The 22,761-nt window shown below is 37.1% G+C and overlaps 1 protein-coding gene across 1 annotated transcript; it reads right to left on the bottom strand.

Annotated features, from left to right (window-relative positions):
• Positions 1-1,161: 1,161 nt before the first annotated feature.
• On the bottom strand, positions 1,162-2,904 carry LOC136217548 (aspartyl protease family protein 2). Its single transcript, XM_066004122.1, has one exon. The coding sequence runs from the start codon at positions 2,823-2,825 to the stop codon at positions 1,392-1,394; it is 1,434 nt and encodes a 477-aa protein (XP_065860194.1). The 5' UTR covers positions 2,826-2,904; the 3' UTR covers positions 1,162-1,391.
• Positions 2,905-22,761: the final 19,857 nt, after the last annotated feature.

Here is a 22,761-nt window from a genome sequence, read left to right as displayed (position 1 = left end):
AATATTATATTCAGCAGTAGTTTTTAGCTTATTTTTATATTATTTTTGCTTCAAAAAATTTTAAAAGTATATGGCTCTAATGGCATGTTACTTTTGGGATGATTTATGTCTAGATGGCACCACTTTGATGTTGCCACCATTAGACATGCTCTAATAGGGTTAATTTAGCTACCAATCACTGGGTTAATTTAGCTACCAATCACTGTGGGTGAAAAGCCTTGTACTGTTATAAGGATGGCGAATTTCATCGTAATCAAATATGTATCCTAATAGGGTTCATTCTCATCCAAGTTCTTTTACATAAATAGGATAATACTAGATACCTACAAAATCCGACCCGTCCAAATTCTTTTTTACTAGTAATACTAGGCACCCATAAAACCCAACCACTAACTATTATCGTCCCTAATTTTAGGGTGCATCGAAACAAAACTCATAACATTCTCATCGGAACAATACTCATACCCCTCATCATACCTAGCTTATAGTACACCAAAAACATATTTGTTCTCTTATAAAACAGATTAAAGATCACTGAATGAACTTTTATATTGTCATAAAAATTATGACGCAATTTTAATTTATCTCAATAAAATCATTTAACTTACACATCAATTGTAATCAACTTTCACGGCTGAAAGAAAACAAACACATGACTGCCACCTAAATAACATATGTTAACGAGGTGGCAAACCACATGTTGGCTAGGTGTGTTATTTTGATTAGCGAGTTGAATTATCATCTTATCTTGAAACAAGAATGAAAATTCAAAAACCAATTATGCATTTAACCCTTATAAAACACTTCATTCCCCCCACATGAAAAGAAAAAGAAAATCCCATATTAATCAGCTTTCCTTTCTCTGGGTAGTGGATCTTTATTCAATTATGCCTGCACCATCACGTTAATAATAATCACCACATCCATCATCTCCCCCTCTCTAATAAGTTACCAATTTCAAGCTTAAGGAAACAAAATTGACCAAATTGTTTTGCAATTCTCTCATACAAGTGATCCTCAAACACATTTCTCTTCATGTGGATCCACTACTGCAATCTCTAAAGCAGAAATCGAGCAACATTATGTCAATTTGCACAAAAGACTCTAAATTTTGCATTTCAATTAAAAATCAATTTCTGTTAAAGATGAATTCAACCTATATTTGTAACGAATTTAACCTCTTTTTTGAGTTACAATTTCCATAAATTAGAACATCATACAAACGAAGTGGATATCATACCAAATCCTACACTCTTTCTCCATGTTCATCTCCAGAAAAGAAAGATGGTGTTTCTTAAAAAAAACCACCAAAATTAGGATAAATAAAAAATAAAATTGAAGAGAAAGGAGAAAGAGCTATCTCTCTTACAACTTACAATACATTAAGCTGATTACGCGCATCCACGGGGAGCAAAACCAACTCTTCCACCGGCCAAGTCATAAACCACCCGGAATCCCTGTTGCTGGATATTACCGATGATCGACAACCCGCTCATTGTACCCGCAAAAGCAAAGCAAAACGTACCATCACTATCCACTGGTATCAAATAATTCGACGCCGGCAATGACACATCAGCGCCACGAAAATGCAAAACCACCGTCGGAACTTTCACCTCCGTCTTCCCAGACAAATCAAAGCATGTGTCGAATAGAGAAAACTCGGGTGCCTTCTTCAAATTCGAAGCTCCGGCTTGGAATGCATCACGAAGGGCTACGTAAGCGGGTCGGGTCAAACGGGTCACGGATGTCCCCGAATCAATTATCACCCCGCCATTCCCGGTCTGATCAAGTTTGAACAGAGAAGCGGTGATGCCGGGAACACGTGTCCCACCGACACTGATCCCAAGGACTTCAACGTAGTAAAATGTGTCAAGCTTGGGATTCGACACCATAGGAGTGAACCGGGCGGTTCGAGAAACCGCTGAGTCACCGAAAACCATTGACGACGGTTTAGCGGAAGCGGACCGATCTACTAAACAGTAAGAAAACTTCCGGTTAAACCGCCGACCACTTTGCGAAGGAAACGATAACCTCCCCCGGCCAAGCCCTAACAATCCCGCAGCACCGACGAACAATCCTTCATTATCGTGGCCGCATCCGATAGCTACACGGCCAACTCTAGTCCGACGAAACGTCAGCGTTTCAGTGGAGAAGTCACCATAAGTAAAAGAACCATCACCGTACGATACTTGATACATACATGTTTGTTTTTTAGTGTTACATCCGGGTGAATCAAGCCGGTGACACAAAGGGGATCCACAAGCAATCCCGGCAAAAGATCTCGATTTACTCGGGTCAAAAACCGGGTCAGCCTGAGAGTAACATTTCTTACACGGAGCACACTGGATCCAAACGATGTCGCTTCCAGTATCAAGCACCATGTAAACATACCTCGGAGGAGTACCAACGCCTATGCGAGTAAAGTACTCGCCACTTCCTTGAGCAAGACCAGAGATAACAGAGCTGCTAAATCCGGCCCTAACAGGGCCGGGCGCGGCAGCAGCAGAGGCGGAGAGAGAAGAAATACCTTGGAATCGGGAAGCATCACGGTCTAGCCTAAGTCTGAAGAGTTCTTCCGGAGTTCTGTTGGAGGATAGAGCGTCTATATGATGTAACTGAACTGAGAAGGAGGTGGAATCTGGTGTTTCGTCTGCTCCGGTTAAATCAGTGGCGGCGGTTATGGATTCTGTGTCTTCCTCCCAGGAAAGAGTAGGTTGGGATGGGAGGGGATTGAGGAATAGGGTTTGATAGTCGGCATGGACAGTGAAAATGGTAGACAGGGAGAAGAGAATGAAGAGAAGGGGGTTTTTGAGTTTTTCCTCCATGGAAAACCAGAGAGAGGAAAGTGTGGGAATGGAAAAAAAAGAGAGAAATGATGACAGAGAATTGCAGAAGTGAGAGAGTATAAATAATTGAAAAGAGTGATTGGAAAAAGTGAGATTAAAGTGAAGTTATCAATATTTGTCGGGGAAATAGCATTTTTCAACGTCGGTACGGTTTGTTTGATTTGCACTATCAACGTTAGTATCTTGATTAATTGATAGTATAATAAAATATGCAGAATATAACAAAGTAATGTTAAATCTCATAATGCTAAAATAGTTGAAAGATTTTTTTGGTAACACAGTGATTAAACTCCGTATATAACACATCCTAGATAAAAATATCTTGGATCCTCTCAAAGAAAAAAGATAAAATATCTACTAGAAGGTATGTGATATCTTCTTCACAAAATAAAGTAATAAGACTATGTATTAAGAAATTTGATTCAAAAAATCTTACTAGAGCCAGATAAAAATCTTAAGAAATTGTGATCATCCTCCAATCCTCTCATTAATTGACTTAAGCATTAAAGTTGTTTCCATGATCAACGATCCCCATTTGACCTTACTTCTGTAGAGTTACAGGTTGACATGTGAACTCTTAAGATTCAACAACATCACATATGCTTAAACATGACTTCTCAATGCCTCTCACGCATAATTATTGGGGAATCAACTAGTAATCTAAATGATTCTTATCAATACTACTAATCATATAACTCAACAAATTAGTAGAATCAAACTTTTTTTTTTTGAAACAAAACCAACTTTTATTAAGAAGAAACAAGATCAGTACAAAGAATAGGAGCCAAAAAACTTGGCGCATCAAAAACACTGAAACAATTAGCATTGGAACGAGCATGCCTAGCCATAGCATGAGCAGCACCGTTCGCTAATCGCGGAACATAAGTCACAGAAAAATCTTGACGTTCAACAAGTATCCTACGGATATCCCCAATAACACCCCCGACTTCCGATCTATCAATTTGCGGCATATGTATACTGTCAGTGATGATTTTTGCATCCGATTCGAAACAAACATTGGTAAAAGACAGTGAAATGCACCATTCCATAGCATATCTGATTGCTAATGCTTCAGCCAACGGAACCGAGATAACTCCCGATCCCCACATACTGCAGCAAACCAGTAAACATCCTAAATGATTACGCACAACAGCCCTGCACCGAATTGGATTGTATCAGCAAAAATAGAAGCATCAACATTACATTTGAGTGTCCCCTCTACTGGCTTTTTCCACTTATTATCATGAACAGCTCGCGTACCAGCACTGTTACTAGCCAATCTACGATTCGCCTCCCTCCATTCAATTACCAACGTTTCAGCTTGTGCCACCACGGATCTAACATCGCCTCTTTGACCCGACCACAATTTCTGGCTCCTATAGTTCCAAATAGCCCAAAAAACTGCAGCATACTTACTTGCTATCTCGGAAGATGAATTAATCAACATATTAAGAACCCAATCTTCGATCCAATCCCCGTCACAACCAGGAGCATCCAACCCCGACAACTGCCAACAAGAAACCGCGAAGTCGCAACCCCCGAAGAGATGCCATCCATGCTCTACTTCCCTACCACAGATTACACATTCAATAGGAACCGCAATATGCCGATGCGACAATCGACTTCTTAGAGGCAGAATCCTTGCACATAATCTCCACAAAAACGAACGGAATTTTGGAGGGATTTCCAAACTCCAAATCCGTTTCCATCCTAAATTCAGTTCAGTTACTGGCGGACTAGGATCAAGTCGACGATAACCTGATTTAGCAGTGTAAATGCCTTTAGAATTAAAATGCCAAATGATAGAATCATCCAAAAATGATAACGGCACAACCATATTAAGTATTATACTGCTATCCTCAATAGCAAACCACTCCTCAACTTTCCCTCTATCCCAAATCCGTGTGCCCGGTACAAAAAGGTCGGCAACAACCGCATCCTTATTCACATCTGTACTTAGGGGTTCCACCATTCTCCTATCATCAGATAACAGCCAGGGATCTCTCCAAACTGAAATTTGAGTGCCCCTTCCAATTCTCCATCTCACGCCCTCCCTGATAACGGCTAATGAACTCCAAACGCTCCGCCAAACCAGACTGGGATTGCTCCCCAAGTTAGCTGAAAGAAGTGAACCATGGGGGTAGTATTTGGCTTTGAACATACGGCTCACAAGCAGGTTTGGATTTTCAATTAACTTCCAACTTTGTTTACCCAAGAGGGCGAGATTGAACTCATGCAACTTCCTAAAACCCAACCCACCATTTTCCTTTCTAACACTCAACCTTTCCCAACTACACCAGTGAATTTTCCTTGATCCGTTTTCCTTCGTACCCCACCAAAACGAGTTCATCATCCTTTGAAGTTCCTCACAGGTTGACTTAGGGAGCAGAAAAGTGCTCATACAAAAAGTAGGTAATGCTTGTGCAACCGCCTTAAGTAAAATCTCCTTCCCTGCATTAGACAGAAATCTATAGGACCAGCTACGAAACCTTCTAGTCAACCGACCCTTTAAGAAACCGAAAATTGCTTTTTTAGACCTCCCAATCAAAGAAGGCAAACCAAGATATCTCCCAGTATCAAGTGGAAGAGAAATCTCAGGTAATTCTTTAAACCTCTCCTGATTATCAATACTGACATTGGTACTGAAAAAAATGCCTGATTTCTGCCTATTTACAGCCTGACCTGACAAAATTTCATAAGATAAAAGAATAGTACTGACCGTTCTGCATTCAGCTTCAGTTGCACTAAAGAAAAGCATACTATCATCTGCAAAAAATAAATGCGAGATGCTAGGAGCCCCAGTGCAAATACGACAGCCAGTAATTAAACCATCCATCTCAGCCTTAGAAATTAATCTAGACAGGACCTCTTCACAAATGATGAACAGATAAGGAGATAAAGGGTCCCCTTGTCTCAACCCTCTCTTCGGAATAATCGGGCCAACCAATTCAGAATTCAAAGAAATTTCATAAGAGACAGTGCAAATACACAACATCATCCATTTTACCCATACTTCATCAAAACCCATACGCACCATAACGGCTCTAAGAAACTCCCAACTAACCCTGTCATATGCTTTACTGATGTCCAATTTCAAAGCCACCTCACCTCTCCCCCCTCTGCGTTTTCTTTTCATAAAGTGTAGAGATTCAAACGCAATTTGAACACTATCAACCAAGGATCGTCCCAGAACAAAAGTCGATTGGCTTTCAGAAATGATATCCGGCAACACACTTTTTAATATATTAGCCAGAACTTTTGCAACCAATTTATAAAGCATGTTGCATAACGATATAGGTCTGAGATCAGTCATTTTCACCGGATTATCACATTTAGGGATCAAGGTAATAATGGTCTCATTTAGCTTTTCCGAGAATTCATTACAACCTAACCAGCCCGAACATGCCTCAAAAATATCTAAACCCATAGTATCCCAAAAGTGCTGGTAAAAACCCGGGTTCAAACCATCAGGTCCAGGGGATTTGTCGGGTTTAATTTGAAAAATTGCAATTGAGAATTCCTCATAGGTAAAAGGTGCAACCAGGATAGCATTCATCTCATTAGATACAAGGCTAGGAATAAAATCAATCTCATCAAAGTTTTGGGCAGGGGAACCAGAAAATAAATTAGTGAAGTAATGAAGAGCAATTGTACCTTTGTTAGATTCCTCAGTCTGATATATACCTTGGTCATCAACCAAAGAATGAATATGATTCGTCTGTTTCCGAGCCTTGACACACGCATGAAAAAACCTTGTATTCCTATCACCCTCCTTAAGCCAGAAAATCTTAGCTCTTTGCCTCCAATAAACAGCTTCCTGATCCAATGCAATGTTAAGATGTTCCTTACCTTCTTTATACCTCATAATAGAAACCGCATCAGTTCGATCCCTATATAATTCCATTTCTCTTTTATATCTGCTTATTTTGTTGAGAAAACGCCTTTTATAATCAGCCCCCATCATTCAACAAGAGCCCTGCAAGAATTAATTCGATTCAGAACAGCGATTCCATGAGAATTTTGCCAACATAACTGAACAGCTTTGTCGAACCCCACTTCCTTGCACAAAGCTGCTTCAAATCGAAATCTGTAACGTTTACCTCTAGGGGTAGAAAAATTGAAAACAAGAAGTAAAGGGGAATGATCAGAATACGATGCCGTTAAGTTCGTAAGTCGATAATCATTAAACCGAGCCATCCAGCCCCCCGACCTAAGAGCCCTATCCAATTTTTCACTAACCTAGTGATCCGACCCGTGACCTCTTTCCCAAGTGAACTTACTGCCCCTCATAGTTAGATCGTGAAGATCATTGTTTTGAATCGCATCATTAAATCTGTTAATAAGAAAAGCCGGATATTCCGGACCTCCCCGTTTCTCATCCATATTTAAAATACAATTAAAATCACCGATGAATAAACAAGGCAATATTGAGGTTTGAACAATTGATCCAAGTAAATTCCATGATTCCACTTGCCTCCCTCTATCCGCAAAGCCGTAAAACCCAATTAATTTCCATTCCCCGACTCTCCTGTCCAAAACAGACATCTCAATATGGTGGTCAGAAAAGCTTTTGACACCAACCCCCGCCTCCTCCTTCCACAATATTGCAAGGCCCCCACTGTGACCTCTAGCACCAACCGTAAAACAACCTTTGAAACCGAACTGTCGTTTTAAACTCTCCATCCAAACTCCATCAACCAAGGTTTCCATCAGGAAAACCAACTGCGGCTTGTGAGTCTTCAGTAACTCACCCAGAACTCGAACTACCCAGGGGTTGCCGAGACCCCGGAAGTTCCAGCTAAAACAAGTCATTTACCTCGGCGGGTCTGATCTCCAGACCTCGCCGAATCCATAGAACCAGGAAAAGAAGAATCCGACTGAGTTTTGGAAACTTCATGATCCACCAACACTCCCTTCATAACCCTTTCAGGAATCATTGTTACAATATGATCAACACTCTCTCTATCACTTCTTCTGCGTTTCTTAGCTTCTAACAATTCCATTTCATCCTCTTCCCCTGCACTTTCCTCATCAGCTTTGCTATGCCCACCTGTTTCCATTTTGGAATTATTTCCAGCTTCCCAGTTATTCCTTCCACTATCAATAACAGAATCAATCCACATCCCTTCATTCTTCAGTCCAGGTTCACGCAACCATTTGGATACATGCGGTCCGCTACCTCTCCTCCCTTGAGCAACCAGCCATGTACCCCAACCTCTCTTAATATTGCGGGTATCAGTGTCGAACAAACCATCACAAAAACGCTCAGTATGCCCCAAAACTCCACAGAGAAAACAGAAGTTGCTCAATCTCTCGTATTTAAACTGTAAGAACGAGCTCTCCATCTCCGGTCTTTTAATATGTTTGCAGCGTTTAAGCGGCTTCCGAACATCGATACTAACACGGATACGCATGAACTCAAGTCTCCTACTCGTTATCTCATTTAAAGGATCATACTCTAAAAAAGATCCAATAAAATCACCAACCTGCTTCCCCACCGATTCTGAAAACAAACCAACAGGGATTCCATAAATCTGAACCCAGATATTGAACAATGATAAGTCGACTTCCTCCGGAGGCTGACCCCTCTCAACCTCTTTTAGCAGCAACATCTTGTTGTCAAAAGACCATGGCCCCCCTTCCATCACTCTGTCTTTATCAATTTTATGATAGAACTCAAAACAGAAAAGGTTGGGATTTAACGCAGTGATCCATACCCCTTTCTTGGGCATCCAGACATCCGCAATACGTGACTTCATAGTGGCAAAATTGATCGTTCTTTCAGATAAGAACTTCCCCACCAATTTCAGATTCTCCCCATCATTCCGTATTTCCTGTCCTATTAATAGAAAAACAATCGGATCATCCTCCTCTTCAGCCAAAGATAGGTTGTCAAAAGAGGTATCCATGGGACAATAAGCGAAGATGCACCCCAGTACAAACAGACATAAAGGCTTCAACCTTGGAGAACACGTAACGCAATCCACGCAACACCCCAATTACCAGAAAACAGAAATACCGATCCCAACTAATTAGAGATTATTAGCAGCAAACACATAGGGATTCTACTACTTTTGATTAAACATATCGATAAAGCCCTAATCCAAACAATTCCAAGATTCAATATAGTTAAGCACATAGCCCTATCCACAATTACATCCCCGAGAGCCAGAAAACAGAGAACAAACCTCCACAGAGTCACGACAATCAGCAACACTAGTCGCATACCACGATACAGCAACACAGATGCAGAAAAAATCAATCAAGACTCCCACGAGAAGGGGAGGAAAAACGCTCCCACAAGAAGGAGAGAAAAATATTTTATGAGAATTCGGGTCTAGTAGAATCAAACTTCATTATCATTTGTCTATAACCCTTCTCCTATACCATGTGAAGGCCAAAAAATCTCCCCAAAGCTACACAAGAGAAATCGTACAATTGTTGATATTAAACACAAAACAAACGGTACAATGGAAATTATGATCATGCATAACGCCTCCCATATCGTGAAGCCCGAATTCCCTTTGTTAGCCCCGTCGGTATTCATTTTCACCTAACCCATCGTCAGGAGCGGAGCCAGTCCAGAGCCCAGAGGGCCCGAAGCCCCCCTGCCACCGGCTCCGCTCTTAAGTATCATTAATTTTGTCCCGTCTAGCCCCCCCCCCCCCCCCCCGTAATATTGATATATATTTAACCTATGCAGTATTATTCCAATAGTTTAAAGTGGTTGAGTTTTATATATACCCGCCTCTAGGAGTCTTATCACGATTGACCTGCCATGGTAAGAGATGCGCCAAAGACATGTACATCCAGATACATGTGAATGGTTGATTAAATGATTCTCCAGAAGATGGTGGAAAGAAGGAAGGATGTATGTTGCCATGTCCTGTACAGTTAAGTAAAAACTTAAGAAAATCTTTATTCCTCCTAAGTCGTTATATCTTCTAGAAGGAGAAGTAAGAATAACAATAAATGCCCTAATTAAGGCAAGTATGTACAAGTTAACACTTTCCTAAATACTTGTCAATATCCATTTATTCTTCAATATTATACTAACTTTATTATTGGAGTGCCCACGACCGAACTCAATGGTGTCTCCCATGGAAGGAATAATTATCAACAAAGGAAGTGATGTTATCAAGCAGAATAAAAATCAACTTAGAGGGCCGCAAGGACAAGATAAGATCCATCATCAGTTAAGCCACAGTTCAGGCAAGCACCATCATCAGTTAAGCCACGTCTTTTGCTTTATGTACACTACCAATTGCCATCCTCTTTTGCATTGGGAAAGACCATAGTTGACACTATTTTAAAGATTAGAGACTCTGACACATATTAAGCAAAATGAGACCAATCCCACTCGCATATCTCCCTCCAAAAAATAGAAATTGATGCCTGTAAATCAATTTTTATGACAACAATGATAGCCCGATGAAGGAGAATATCAAAACAACACCATTTATCCTTCCAAAAATTCACCGTCCTACCATTATCTGCAATTTTAACAAGACCCTGGTTCAGAACCACCACACCATTAGTAATGATTTTCCATGTATGAGAAGCAACAACATTTTTACGGAAAAAATTCAAGTCTGAAAGACCAGCAACATACTTCGCACGATAAACTATTATGCAAGGTTTTTCCTTGTTATATATAAATTTCTAGCCATATTTAGCAAGGTCGGATTAACTCCTTGGAGAGCCTGATTCCAAGACCTCTTTCATTTTTCGATCAACAAAAAAATCTCAACTAACATTATGAATTTTACGTTGACCCTTATTAAATACTTAAAGGAAGGCTCAATTACAGAAATCAAGTCCCCAAAAGATACTAACTGGTAGCAACGCAGTTTGCATAACTTAGCTAGGAATGGAAGACGTAACCAACTCAATCAACATGACACGACCAACCATGGATAAACATTTGGATTTCCATCTAGAGAACTTTGAATGGAGATATGTATGTTTCGAAACTCTTGGTTAAATCAAGAGCATACTTAGGTACCTCTCCAAATCCATCATCTTAGCTAGACTAACTTTTTTGCATGAACTATTGGGTAAATTTCATATGTGGTGTAGAACATTTGCCCAATTTCACATTTTGGTGTATAACCTTCATTTTGTCTCACTAATATGTACGGCCTTATATATAATATTCCACTTTAGTGTACAATAAATAAAAATAACCAGTCAACTTGCCACCTCAATATTTTTCATCCTGCCTATTTAAAAAAGTGGGACTCACTCCTTATGCAATTACTAAAATACTATTATCCTTTATGGAATTGCTAAAATACCATTATCTCCTTCCTTACAACTCATCTCTTTTTTTTATGGTAGGAAAGGGAAAGAAAACAACAACAAAACCAACAACTAACCCGGGATTAGCCTAGGGAAGCTAACCCCCACCCGATCATCAGTCAGAAAAGAACAAAGAAAGATTGGAGGGGAAGAAAAAATTGAAATTCCTGGCATCCTTTCATGTCCCTCAGCAGCAAGGTGATCTGCCACCCTATTCTGCTCCCTGTAAACATGACTAAAGGAGATGGTCTCGAAAGAAGAACACAATCTTCTGATCTCTTTAACAAGGTTTTGACTGCTCAGGCACAAAGCCTTGTTATTAGCAACCATATTAACTACTTCAAGGTTGTCAGAATCCACGAGCAGCCTTTTCAGCCCCAGATCAATGGCCAACTTAAGACCAGAGAAGATACCCCAGAGCTCAGCAGAAAAGGAAGAACCCATCCCCAGGTTCTGAGAAAAGCCAGAAACCCAATTGCCACCAGCATCTGCCGTCCGCAAGACACGAGCCATCGGTATTTAATTTCACAATTCCTTCCCCTGGTCTATTCCAACCCAAAAGATGCTCGACAGAACTCTGGCTAGTACTGGCTGAATCATTCTCTTTGAAGCTATTGATAATAGAATTCATTTTCTTGGAGAAATAATCAGGAAGATTAGGAATCACTATAGCCTTTTCTCCAAACACCTCAGAATTCCTCCATTGACAAAGCTGGTGACAGACAACGGCAAAGAGGGTAGCACCATGCTCCATCCTAGGAAACAACAAACCTTTAACACCATTTAACAGCCACTCTTTAACTTCTCTCTCTATCTAAAAATCTTTCAGTCTCTTCCTTCCAAAAACAATAATGAATTTCCAATTTCTTCCAGGGATGAGGAAAGGAAAAGCATATCAAGGCGAGAGATCTAATAAAATTAGTAAATAAACTTCAAATTATTTCGCGAGCTGTACTCTGAATACAACCCGAAACAAAGGGGTTTATTCCATTAATGGCTGATTCTTCTTTACACAAAAATGGATACAACCCAGAACCTTCATATATAGCTTTTCATCGTCTAACACAGGAACTATAGTTCCATAAACTTGGTTCATGATATCAAGAGACAACGACGATCTATTCATCCAACAACATATGTATTAGATTAATTAAGAAAATCGTGAGAAGTGAAATTAATTAATCATGATCAAGCACCGGGCCTCATTTTATCATCATAGAATCAATTTAGAAAAGTGCCACCAGTTGAATTAACAGGCCGAGAAAATACAGGTGTCAATTCAGATAGTGTTTTATCTGCTATAACAAAGAGACTAAATGGCCTCAAAGACCTTCTGTTAGCTGCCCCACCACTACAATTGTAGTCTTCCACATTGGTGAGTTCTGATATTACTTGTGTTCCAAACTCTACAAATATGTCTACCTACAATTCCAAGTTAATTTTATTAGGATTTTCCTGAGAAAAATAAAAAATCAGAAGTGAGGAATTAATAAAGTAGATCAAACCTAAGTAGTTGATCCATTATCAAGTGGGACAACAGATCCAGGAGGAATCAGATTCTCATCAAAATTGGAATAAAATTCTCATAGTAATGAGATTTTGTAAGGATTACGTAAGAATAGAAATTAGAAATCCATTATTGTTTCCTCATCCTTGGAAGAAATTAGAAATTCATTATTGTTTTTGGAAGGAAGAAATTAAAAGCTTTTTAGAGAGAGAGAAATTGAAAGATAGATAGAGGAGTTGCAAGGAAGGAGATAAAGGGTATTTAAGTAATTGCAGAATAGATAATGGTATTTTATTAATTGCATAAGGAGTGGGTCTCACTTTTTTAAATGAGTAGGATGAAAAATAATGAGTTGGGCGTTGACCAGTCGTTAACCAGTCATTTTTACCTGTTGTACACCAGAGTGGGAGGTCACATATAAGGTCGTATATAAGTGAGACAAAATGAAGGTTGTACACCGAAGTGTGAAATTTGAAAAAACATTGTATACCACTTATGAAATTTACCCATTAACTATCACAAAAACGAATTAGAACACTATTTATGATACAAGCCTGTGATACGCTCCCTTCGGCCATTAAAATTATATTGTTTGCAAAGAAAACATGCAAGATCAAAGGATCACTCCTAGAAAGTCGAACAATGAGTCAATTCCTACGAGTAATCTCATCCTTAATATGGATTGATTTCTCAACACACAAACTAAGAGGTGTGAGAACATCAGATCACCCTATCTTAGCCATGTGAGGGTTTAAAGTTAGGCAACTTGTCACAATTCTAAAGAACATTCATAAAAGAGGCTAAAACTTAGTTCATGATTAATCTTGGGAATATGACTCATCTTTAACGACACCAAACTGATGGATTTAGCTCAGACTGAAAGGAGAGGAATGAATCGATTGATTTAGTGGTAAGTTAGTCGTGAATGAAAAATCACTCTAATGAATGGGCTAGAGGTATGCTTACCAACCTTGTCCCGAGCACATGAAAGTGCCTCAGTGTGCCCTATATCTATGTGAAATTGTGAATTGAATGAATGAACATCACATCTCCACTAGTTCGTGCTCCAAATCTAGAAACTTCTGCGTGCCTTACTCCTTCATTTGATGGTTAGGACTAAGCTGATGTCTCAAGATAGATGTCTTCCCAATGGCGAGTTCGGTCGGTAATATGTTTGCACATTCATGCGCTTTTTACATGAATACGCTATAGAAAGACTTTTCATTGCAAATGTCTTGATGTATGCCTTAGTCCCGAGGCATTATAATCTTGACAATAACCTTAATTTTAAGGCAATAATCTATTTTGTTAGTTCACTTGTGCAAAATAACCTAATAGAGTATCCTTGATTAGTAATCTGCTCACGTTTGATTATTGATTAATTAGATTGCATCGGATAATTTATTAATGGAACTGATAATTCAATTTAGTTCTTTTGGACCTTAATCGTAATTGTGGGTTATACTAATTAAATCAAATTAATGTCAATTGAATTAAATAAATACTTTTGGGTTTTATTTATGAAATTGGATTGATTAGGGGTTAATTTATAATAAACCAAAATTAAACTAAACCTAGTTACGAAAGTATTTAAAGTCTAATTAAAAGAAAAAATTTAACCCTAGCTTTACTACTCAAAATTTCGGCCAGCCCCTAGCCTCCATAGCTTTGGTGTTCATCGATTCCATTCTTGATTTGGCTAACATTGGTTTCATTCCGTTAGAGTTGGTGCATGAGCCCTTTGGAGAATCACACTACTTATGGATTTCTTCGGACATCTCTAGAGGAGATATAACCCATAAGTTTCTGATTTCTTCTTGAAAATTTGCTTTAAGGTTTAATCCGTAACAGTCTAACACGGTCTACGGATTCTAGAAAATTTTAAACGGTAGTTTTTTTCCGCTGCGCTTCGTTTATTTTCTATGATGAATCCCCAACAGGAGTAGACATTCTATCTTCATTTGTTCCATGGTAGCTCTTATTTGCTTACCGAGTTCCTTCGTTGCTCATTTGCAACCCTTAGTTGCTCCATCTATTCAAGCCTCAACTCATCTATCTTCTTGTCATAAGCCTCTATGGTGTCTCGTGGGATTCTTGGTTGAACCATGCCAAAATAAGTCTCGAGTTCGTAAATAATTGGCTCTAATACCAACTGATACAGATCAGTAACGATGTGATAGTTTTTAACAAAAATTGATACTCTTCTCAAACTAAATTTGAAGGAAATAATCCCAAAGATAGAACCCTAGCCTCATTAGGAGATCAAAAGTTTGATTTTTGATTGATAAAAGATGCATCTATTATAAAAAGAAAGGTCTATATACCCTTTAAACCCTGGGCTAGAAAAGAGTTAAAAGCGCCTAAGGCGCAACTAACATAGCCTAAAGCATTAGGGCTAAAAAAATTACAAAGTAAAGTAATAGAAAACTAGTAAATAGAGTAATAGCAAGAAAGGTAAATAAGCAGTGGTAGACTAGTAATTAGGACACCAAGCAGAAACGAGAAGAACTTTTCGATGAAGTGAGTCATATAACGTGTGGTGTGTTTGACATACCGTATGGGTTGAAAATTCACTGAACCACATGACGTGTTGAAATTTTCACACGACGTGTGAATTAACAAAAAAAAAAGAAACATTAGTTATTGTTGTCCATTCACACATCGTGTGGAATAACTCACACGTAGTGTGAGATTCTTTTCCTCTTCTTCACGTTTTCCCTTCAAACCACACGATGTGCTGCTGTCCAACACGTTGTATGGACCATGTTCCATTGAATTAACATTCTCCTTAATGGAGGTGATGCCCTCATCAAATAAGCTCTATCAATTCATGCACCGCTCGACTAATGAATATTAGAAGTTTGTTCAAGAGTTCTCTGATACATTCACAGTACTCAGGATCATAGTATCATCTTTACTCATCCGCCGGTCCAAGCTATCCCTTGTTACTCGGACAATGATTGGGAAAGATGTCTTAATGATTGTCGTTCCATTAGAGCTTACTGTGTTTTTCTTGGCTAACATCATTTCCTAGCAAACTTGTAAGTTTCAAACTATTGCTCATTTGTCTACTAAAAATGAGTATAAGGTTCTAACCAATGCTACAGATGAACTTCTACGACTATCATTTTTACTCACAGACATTGGTTACTATATACCCACACCGGTTGAGTTATGATACGACAATGTTGTTGATATCTACCTAACAGCCAATCTAGTTTTTCATGCTCGCATCAAATATATTAAATTTGACTATCATTTTGTTAAAGAGCAAGTTTCTCATTGTCATTTAAGTTCATTTCATTTCCAATAATCATCAAGTCTGATATATTAACGAAGCCGATTTTGAGCACACGTTTTTCTCTTCCACTTCTTCACGACACACGGTTTGTAGTGAGATGTTAACGAAAGCTTCTAAGTAATCACATGCTAATTATCTTGTAAACCCTAGATTACTAATTAGTTGTAAATAGGTTTTACAGTTTGATCTGATCTCATCCTTATCTTAGAGATCAAGTTTGTTCCATAGATGCATCTTGTACTTATAAATAGGTTTATTCTATACTTTGTTGAATCACCAATTGAGTTAATAATATACATATTACTCAAGCTTTAGTTAATATTTACCACAGTACAAATTGGAACTCAAAATTACAAAACTTATGACAAATAAAATTTAAAGGTACAATAAAACCTTCATAAATTAATACTCGATAAATTAATAATCTCTTTAAAATAATAATTTCTTCTAGTCCGACTTGAACCAGTTCAAAAATGATCAATTTTAATAAATTAATAAGATAATAATTTTTTGAAACAATCCTTTATAAATACATTGTTTTATTATCTCTATAAATTAATAATTTCTCAAATACATATGTCAAGTATATATAGATATATACTTAGGATAATTTAGCAAAATATGACTCTGTAGAACTTTATTTTTTGGGTTAAAGTGCAAAAATACCCCTAACATTTTGGGTCAGGAGCAATTTTACCCCTAATGTCTAAAATGATGCAATTTTATCCATCATGCTAGAAGCCAAGAGTAATTTTACCCCTCACGTTGATAAATTGGGTCAATTTGAGAAATAATTCATCAAACTGTCTTTTTGGTCATGAATCTTGTCATCTACACTTCACACATGCGTTATTTTATCAGTAACAAATCACAAACATATGTTGGGATGTGAAAAAAATATTAAAATATACTATCTTTTGTACGAATTAGACAAAAAAAATCAAAAAATTCACCGAATTTATAAATATCAATCTCCAATTTTATTATTAAATTACAAAAAACATTATATCCTTTTTTTAGAACAAATTGATATGCAATTGGTACAAAATAAAGAAAAAAATGACTGTATTTTATAATAATGTCTGAAATTGTTCCAATTTATCAACTTTAGGGGTAAAAATGCTCTTGACTACAAACATTAGGGGTAAAATTGCTCCTGACCCAAAACGTTAGGGATATTTTTGCACCTTAAACCTTGTTTTTTCTTAAAAAAAATTTCTAGTTGAATTTCATCTCTGACTATTCTCAGTGTATTCAAAAGTTTTGATGTACCCTTATCAAATTGTAACAAAAAAATTTGTAAAGAATGGTTGATGTTATAATTGCTTCATTTCTTGTGACTAGTTCGAAAGGTACCGAATCATACTCAGCTTCATCCTCAACTTCATCACTCTATAAATTAATAATTATTAATTGATTGATTAATTAATATCTCTATAAATTAATAAAATTTTGTGGTTCTAACATTATTAATTTATAGAGGTTTTACTGTATAATAACTTGCGTATATAATCATGTTTTACAACACATAATACATGTTTTGTCATTTGTTTTGTAATTTTCAATTTCATTGTGTATAATCAAAAACTCAATTTCACTGTGTTCTAATATAATTTTTTTTCACAATTAACGTTTATTTATGATATTTCCATGTAAATTGATTTTTTTTTTTTTTTGAGAAATATGCTTGTATTTTCATCGGATGAAAAAAAAAGATTACAACAAGCAAAATATAAGAAATAAAAGTTCAAACAAGTAAAAGCTAAAGCCAATACAAAATCCACGAATGGATGAAAACGATTACAAAGAGCAAATAAAACGATAAAAGGTATAAAAAACATCAAACGACAATGTAACATATACTTCTCGTAAATCCAAATTTGTAGAAAAGCATCTGCAATCTAAATTTCATCATTTAAGCCATTCCAAACATTCGGATCTAAGTCATTTTTGTTGTTGCAATCACGCAGATTTATTGATCCACGGATAAAATAAACCGTTTCCGCTCTTGCTAAATCCGAGAAAGGTATAAATTAAAGGCTAAATATTAAAAAATTATAAATCAAGGTTAAATAATAATTTAAGCCCTTTTTTATTTTTCTTGACAACTATCTGTGATATCTAAATCTTACTCTTATCGTTTGCCAAAAAAAAAAAATCTTACTCTTATCTTGTTGAGAGAATGAAAGTATGAAAGTTTTCTTAGCCAAGTGGAGTGTGATATCATATATCCGACATGGCAGAAGTGAGTAATACGTGGCTCTCGTCATATTTATGAATTGAACAGTTTCTTTCTCTTGATAAAAAGGACAAGCATGAAGCATGTGATTAAGTTGTTCAATGAAATGGGTCACATTACATAAACAACCTCAAAGGACAATGATAGTACTACTTTTACAAATGGAGTAGACAGAATGTGATATCTGGTCTTTGAATGTTTGGTTTGGTTGGTTCATCAATTACCCAAAAGAGTTAGGCCTTTAACTAAACTTAATCCAAGAGCTGAAATTTAGGTCCGTTTGTTTAGGAAAATAAATCAACTGAAATGAAAAGAGTAAAACATTTTCCTAATCTTTTACACCCTACTTCATTTCTAAATATTTTACTTTCGACACAAAATTTTCACTTATCCAATATTTTTCAACAAACAAACACAGCCTTAAATTACTTAATCATCCATAGTGACAATACACAGATAGTGACTTAGTTCACAATGTCAACACAAATTCAGTGTAGAAAAAGAAAACATTATCACACTAGAGTATGTAGACAAACTTGCCGGTTCAAATCTTACTAAACACAAGTTCAAAGAGAAGTGATGAACATTAATTATAATTTGTAGGCCTAAACCATATAGAGAGCTCACTAAAGTTGTTCATTTTGATTACTTTGCTCCCGAATTTAAGGGGCAACTCATTAGCAACTCCATCTTCCTCCTGAAAGTGATATAATACGTCCCTTATTTTTCCTCAATCGGTGAAGATTTTTACCAGTCGCATTTGGGTTTATTTTTCATATGCGAGGTGTTCCCTTTAAAAACATATACCCATTCTTAAAGCATATTTTGTAATAGCTTCTAAACTCATTGACAGATTGAAATACTATCCTGAAAGGTTAGATTGCAAATTTTTATAAAAAGAAAATTCACGTTGCATATGAAAAGTTAATCTCAGAGATCAACATTGGTCAACATCTCTTTGAGAAAAAATAAGAAGCACGATTATGCCATTTCCATTTCCAAAGGAATTGTATAGTTTAGATCTAATTTGTAACTAAAGGCTGAACAAAATGATCTCAACATTGACACCTATGGTTAAAAGAACACTTAATCACACCATACCATCATCATCATTATGGAGGGCACATGTTAGTAGGCTCCACAACCTCCTCCAGTAGTTACTTTTTGGGTAAACATAAGACTTGTACGCATAGCATAGTTTTAAAAGGCGAAAGGCGAGTCAAAGCGACAAGGGCAAAATATCGCCTTGAGGCGAGGCGAGAGGCGACGGCCTTTCGCACGTGAGGCGACAAAAAATTAGAAAATAAAATAAAATAAAATTAACTCAATAAAAACTAGTAGTACTTAAAGATAGTTTAATTTCTAAACTTGTAAACCAAAATAACTTAAAGTCTAATAATAAAGTTCTAATTCTTAAATCAAAATAGCATAATATCAATCATCTTCATCCCCCAAATCCAACTCCTCATCAAGATCTATATCCCCATCAAGATCTTCCACTTCATCATCCTTATATTCTTCTTCTTCATCTTCAACTTGATACTCATCATCATCCTCATCATTGACCTCATCTCTAACAACTCGAGGAGGATTGGCTTTTGACCGGGAAGAGTTTCCTCTAACGTATGTCTTTGTGACATTAGCACTTGTGGTAGGGGTAGCACTTTTGCCTTTTACCCTAATACGGTAGACATCTTCGTCCGCTCCACATACTGGTGGTGATTGATGACCGGCCGCCGGCGAGAGAACCGTTGGAGAAGAATCGGTGGTGGAGAGGAGAAGAATCGGTGGTTGTGAAGAGAGAGCTGTTGGAGAAGAGAACGTTTCTGTTCTGTTTTTAATTGTATCGCCGCTGTCTTTTTTTTGAACCTAGTATCGCTACTGTCTTTCTTCTTCTATTTGGTCTTAAAGTCTATTAATTAGGGTTTTTTTGAATTTAAAAAAAAAAAAATACTCACTTATCGCCTTACCTGAAAGAGGCGACCGCCTCTCGCCTCAGGCCGCCTCTCGCCTGAGAGGGTGAGGCGGTCGCCTCTTGCAGGTCCATCGCCTTCCATTCTGGAAGGCGATGAGGTGATCGCCTCTGTCGCCTCTCGCCTGAGGCGACCGAGGCGATCGCCTTTTAAAACTATGACGCATAGAGAGTGCTTAATGAACCTTAAACTGATTAAGAGAGGATGCGATACTAATTAGAAATGCAGTAATCAAATTACTACTTGTTAGGTACAAAGTATGCGGACAATAAATTCTGACAAGTGAACCAGGATTCATTATCCTTTTTAAGCCAATTTGCATTATGGTTGGTTGAACATAAATGTGAAGCAGTGGGAGGGAGAAAATAATATCTTATGGTCGGCCATAGTCATTCATGTGCCCCTCAATCACAATTAGGTAAAGAATGAATTACTCATCTACTCCATCCAAATGGCCTCTCCTTCTCCTTCTCTCTCTTTTTCTTTCTTTATAGCACAATCAAAATTTATTGAAGAAAACTAAAGAGAAACTGACAAATTTCGAGTTACAAGGGGAAGGAAGAAGCAAAAGAAAGCAAAACGCATTTTGAGAATCCTCATCTTTCCGAGTTTAGTGGATGAACCAACCTTTAAGCAAAGCTGACTTTTCATGTGACCTGAAAAATCATGAGCTCAATCCACCAAAATCAAAATGATAAAGAGCTCAGAATGCTTTTTGCCAAAACAAAAAAAAAAAACAGCAAAGTGAAGGAAAGTAGGCTACCATTTCTTCATATTATAACTAAATCAAACATAGTTGTAATAGAACAGAGAAGACGCTTCTTGTAAGGTAAGCAAAGCATAATATAAGATGAATACTATATTATTATTACCGACCATGGAATGGAAACTTGTATAAACCGCATGGGGACAAGCATTCAGCAAAAGCACAAAGGGGAAAAGAAAAAGAGTAGCATATGATAAAGAAGAATCATGGCCTGTAAAGGTCAATGAAGTTAGGCGTGAGATACAGTAATAAAGAGACACCAAATGATACAAAGAGATTTCTCTCCAATCCCCAGCATGATGCCACTAAATTAAAACTCAAAATGAGTAATAATTTTATCAGGTAACTATTTCACTTAACATCATACCCCTTGTAATGTAAATGGAAAATTTTATTAACAGCTAGGAGTTACAATTACTTCTATCAAATAAAGGGCACATGTGAATTCACCAACATATTGGAAAAACTAGCTAGTTTCAGAAACAAAGAATAATGAAAGCAAAAGAAAAATACTTGTCGAATTGAGAACAGCGTTTTTCTATGATTTTCGAAACAGGAAATGGAAAAATTCACTGAAAAATATATCCTTTCAGAATGCCAAGTGAGATGCATGCAAACCAAAGGAGAATATTCACATGTCACAATTGAAAATTGCTATTGCTATGTGTCGTAATGCCGTATATCCTGTTTCCTATTCGGAGTAGTATTGGGTTTCGGATTCCTAGTTGGATTAGGATCATGGGTTCCTAGTTGGATTGAGATCATGAGTTCCTAGTGGGATTGGGATCATGGGTTCCTAGTGGGATTAGGATCATGGGTTCCTAGTGAGATTAGGTTAGATTGGATATTATAAATACCCCATTATGTAATCTAATCATTGTAATCTGATTTTCGCCTCCTAATAACACTCTTCCCCTTCTGCCCGTGGACTAGCCAACACAACGTTGGTGAACCACGTAAATCTGTGTTTTTCGATTGTTTATTATTTTATCTTTCATTAATTCCGCACAACACTATGCAATTGAGAATCTTAATGATAAATGAATCAAATCAAGGCAAGAAACTGAATATGAAAAATCAGGAGCATCATAGCAGTAAACTTTTGGTCATCTTTAAATGTACTTGAAATATCATGAGTACTTCTAGTAGAAATAAACCTTGTTGAGTACCGCAATGTCACTGCAGCTCGCTGAAGAAACATGAAGAGCAGAACCTAGTATGCGTTCTATGACTACCAAGAAAATGGAAAGAAAAATTAAATTCTATCATCTTTAAGATCATATCAATCAATCAATTAACAACAAAATAGAAGAAACCAAAAACCTCTACAGGTAGAAATTAGAATTAATCATGTCAATAGTTACATCTTTTATGAACCAATGCAGACCAAACCAAACAGTATAAGACAACCGAACTGAAGACTTCAGTTCGGTTTGGTTCTAGCATATTTAATCCTATTTTTGTTTCAGTTTAAGTAATTTATAAACAAGAATGTAAAAGAATAATCAATAAAATATACTTTATCTACATATATAATGTAAAAAGAAAACGTTTTGACATTTGAATCCAAAAAAGTGGAATACGATTCAGATTTTAATGGTGCGAAAACAAACTTAATTGGAAAAATAAAGTAAAACCAGATAGAAGTTACAAGTAACAAAATCAATTGCATTGGGATTTCAAACAGCAGGTCAGCTCCCAACTTAACATCATTGCATCAGAGGGAGATGTTACAAAAAGAATCGCTCTATCATAGTTAAAGACTGCAAATCGGTTTTAACAGTTTCAGGTTAAATTATGGTCCATAGCAGCAGCTTCAGGCCCATAC

Source organism: Euphorbia lathyris, chromosome 2, assembly GCF_963576675.1.
Source record: "Euphorbia lathyris chromosome 2, ddEupLath1.1, whole genome shotgun sequence".
NCBI classification, from domain to species: Eukaryota; Viridiplantae; Streptophyta; class Magnoliopsida; order Malpighiales; family Euphorbiaceae; genus Euphorbia; species Euphorbia lathyris.
Note: the sequence above shows the minus strand (reverse complement) of the source record. Positions and strands in the feature narration are given on the sequence as shown.

Excerpts from the sequence above, each read along its gene's own strand:
- LOC136217548 (XM_066004122.1), bottom strand. The coding sequence starts at position 2,825 with ATGGAGGAAAAACTCAAAAACCCCCTTCTCTTCATTCTCTTCTCCCTG.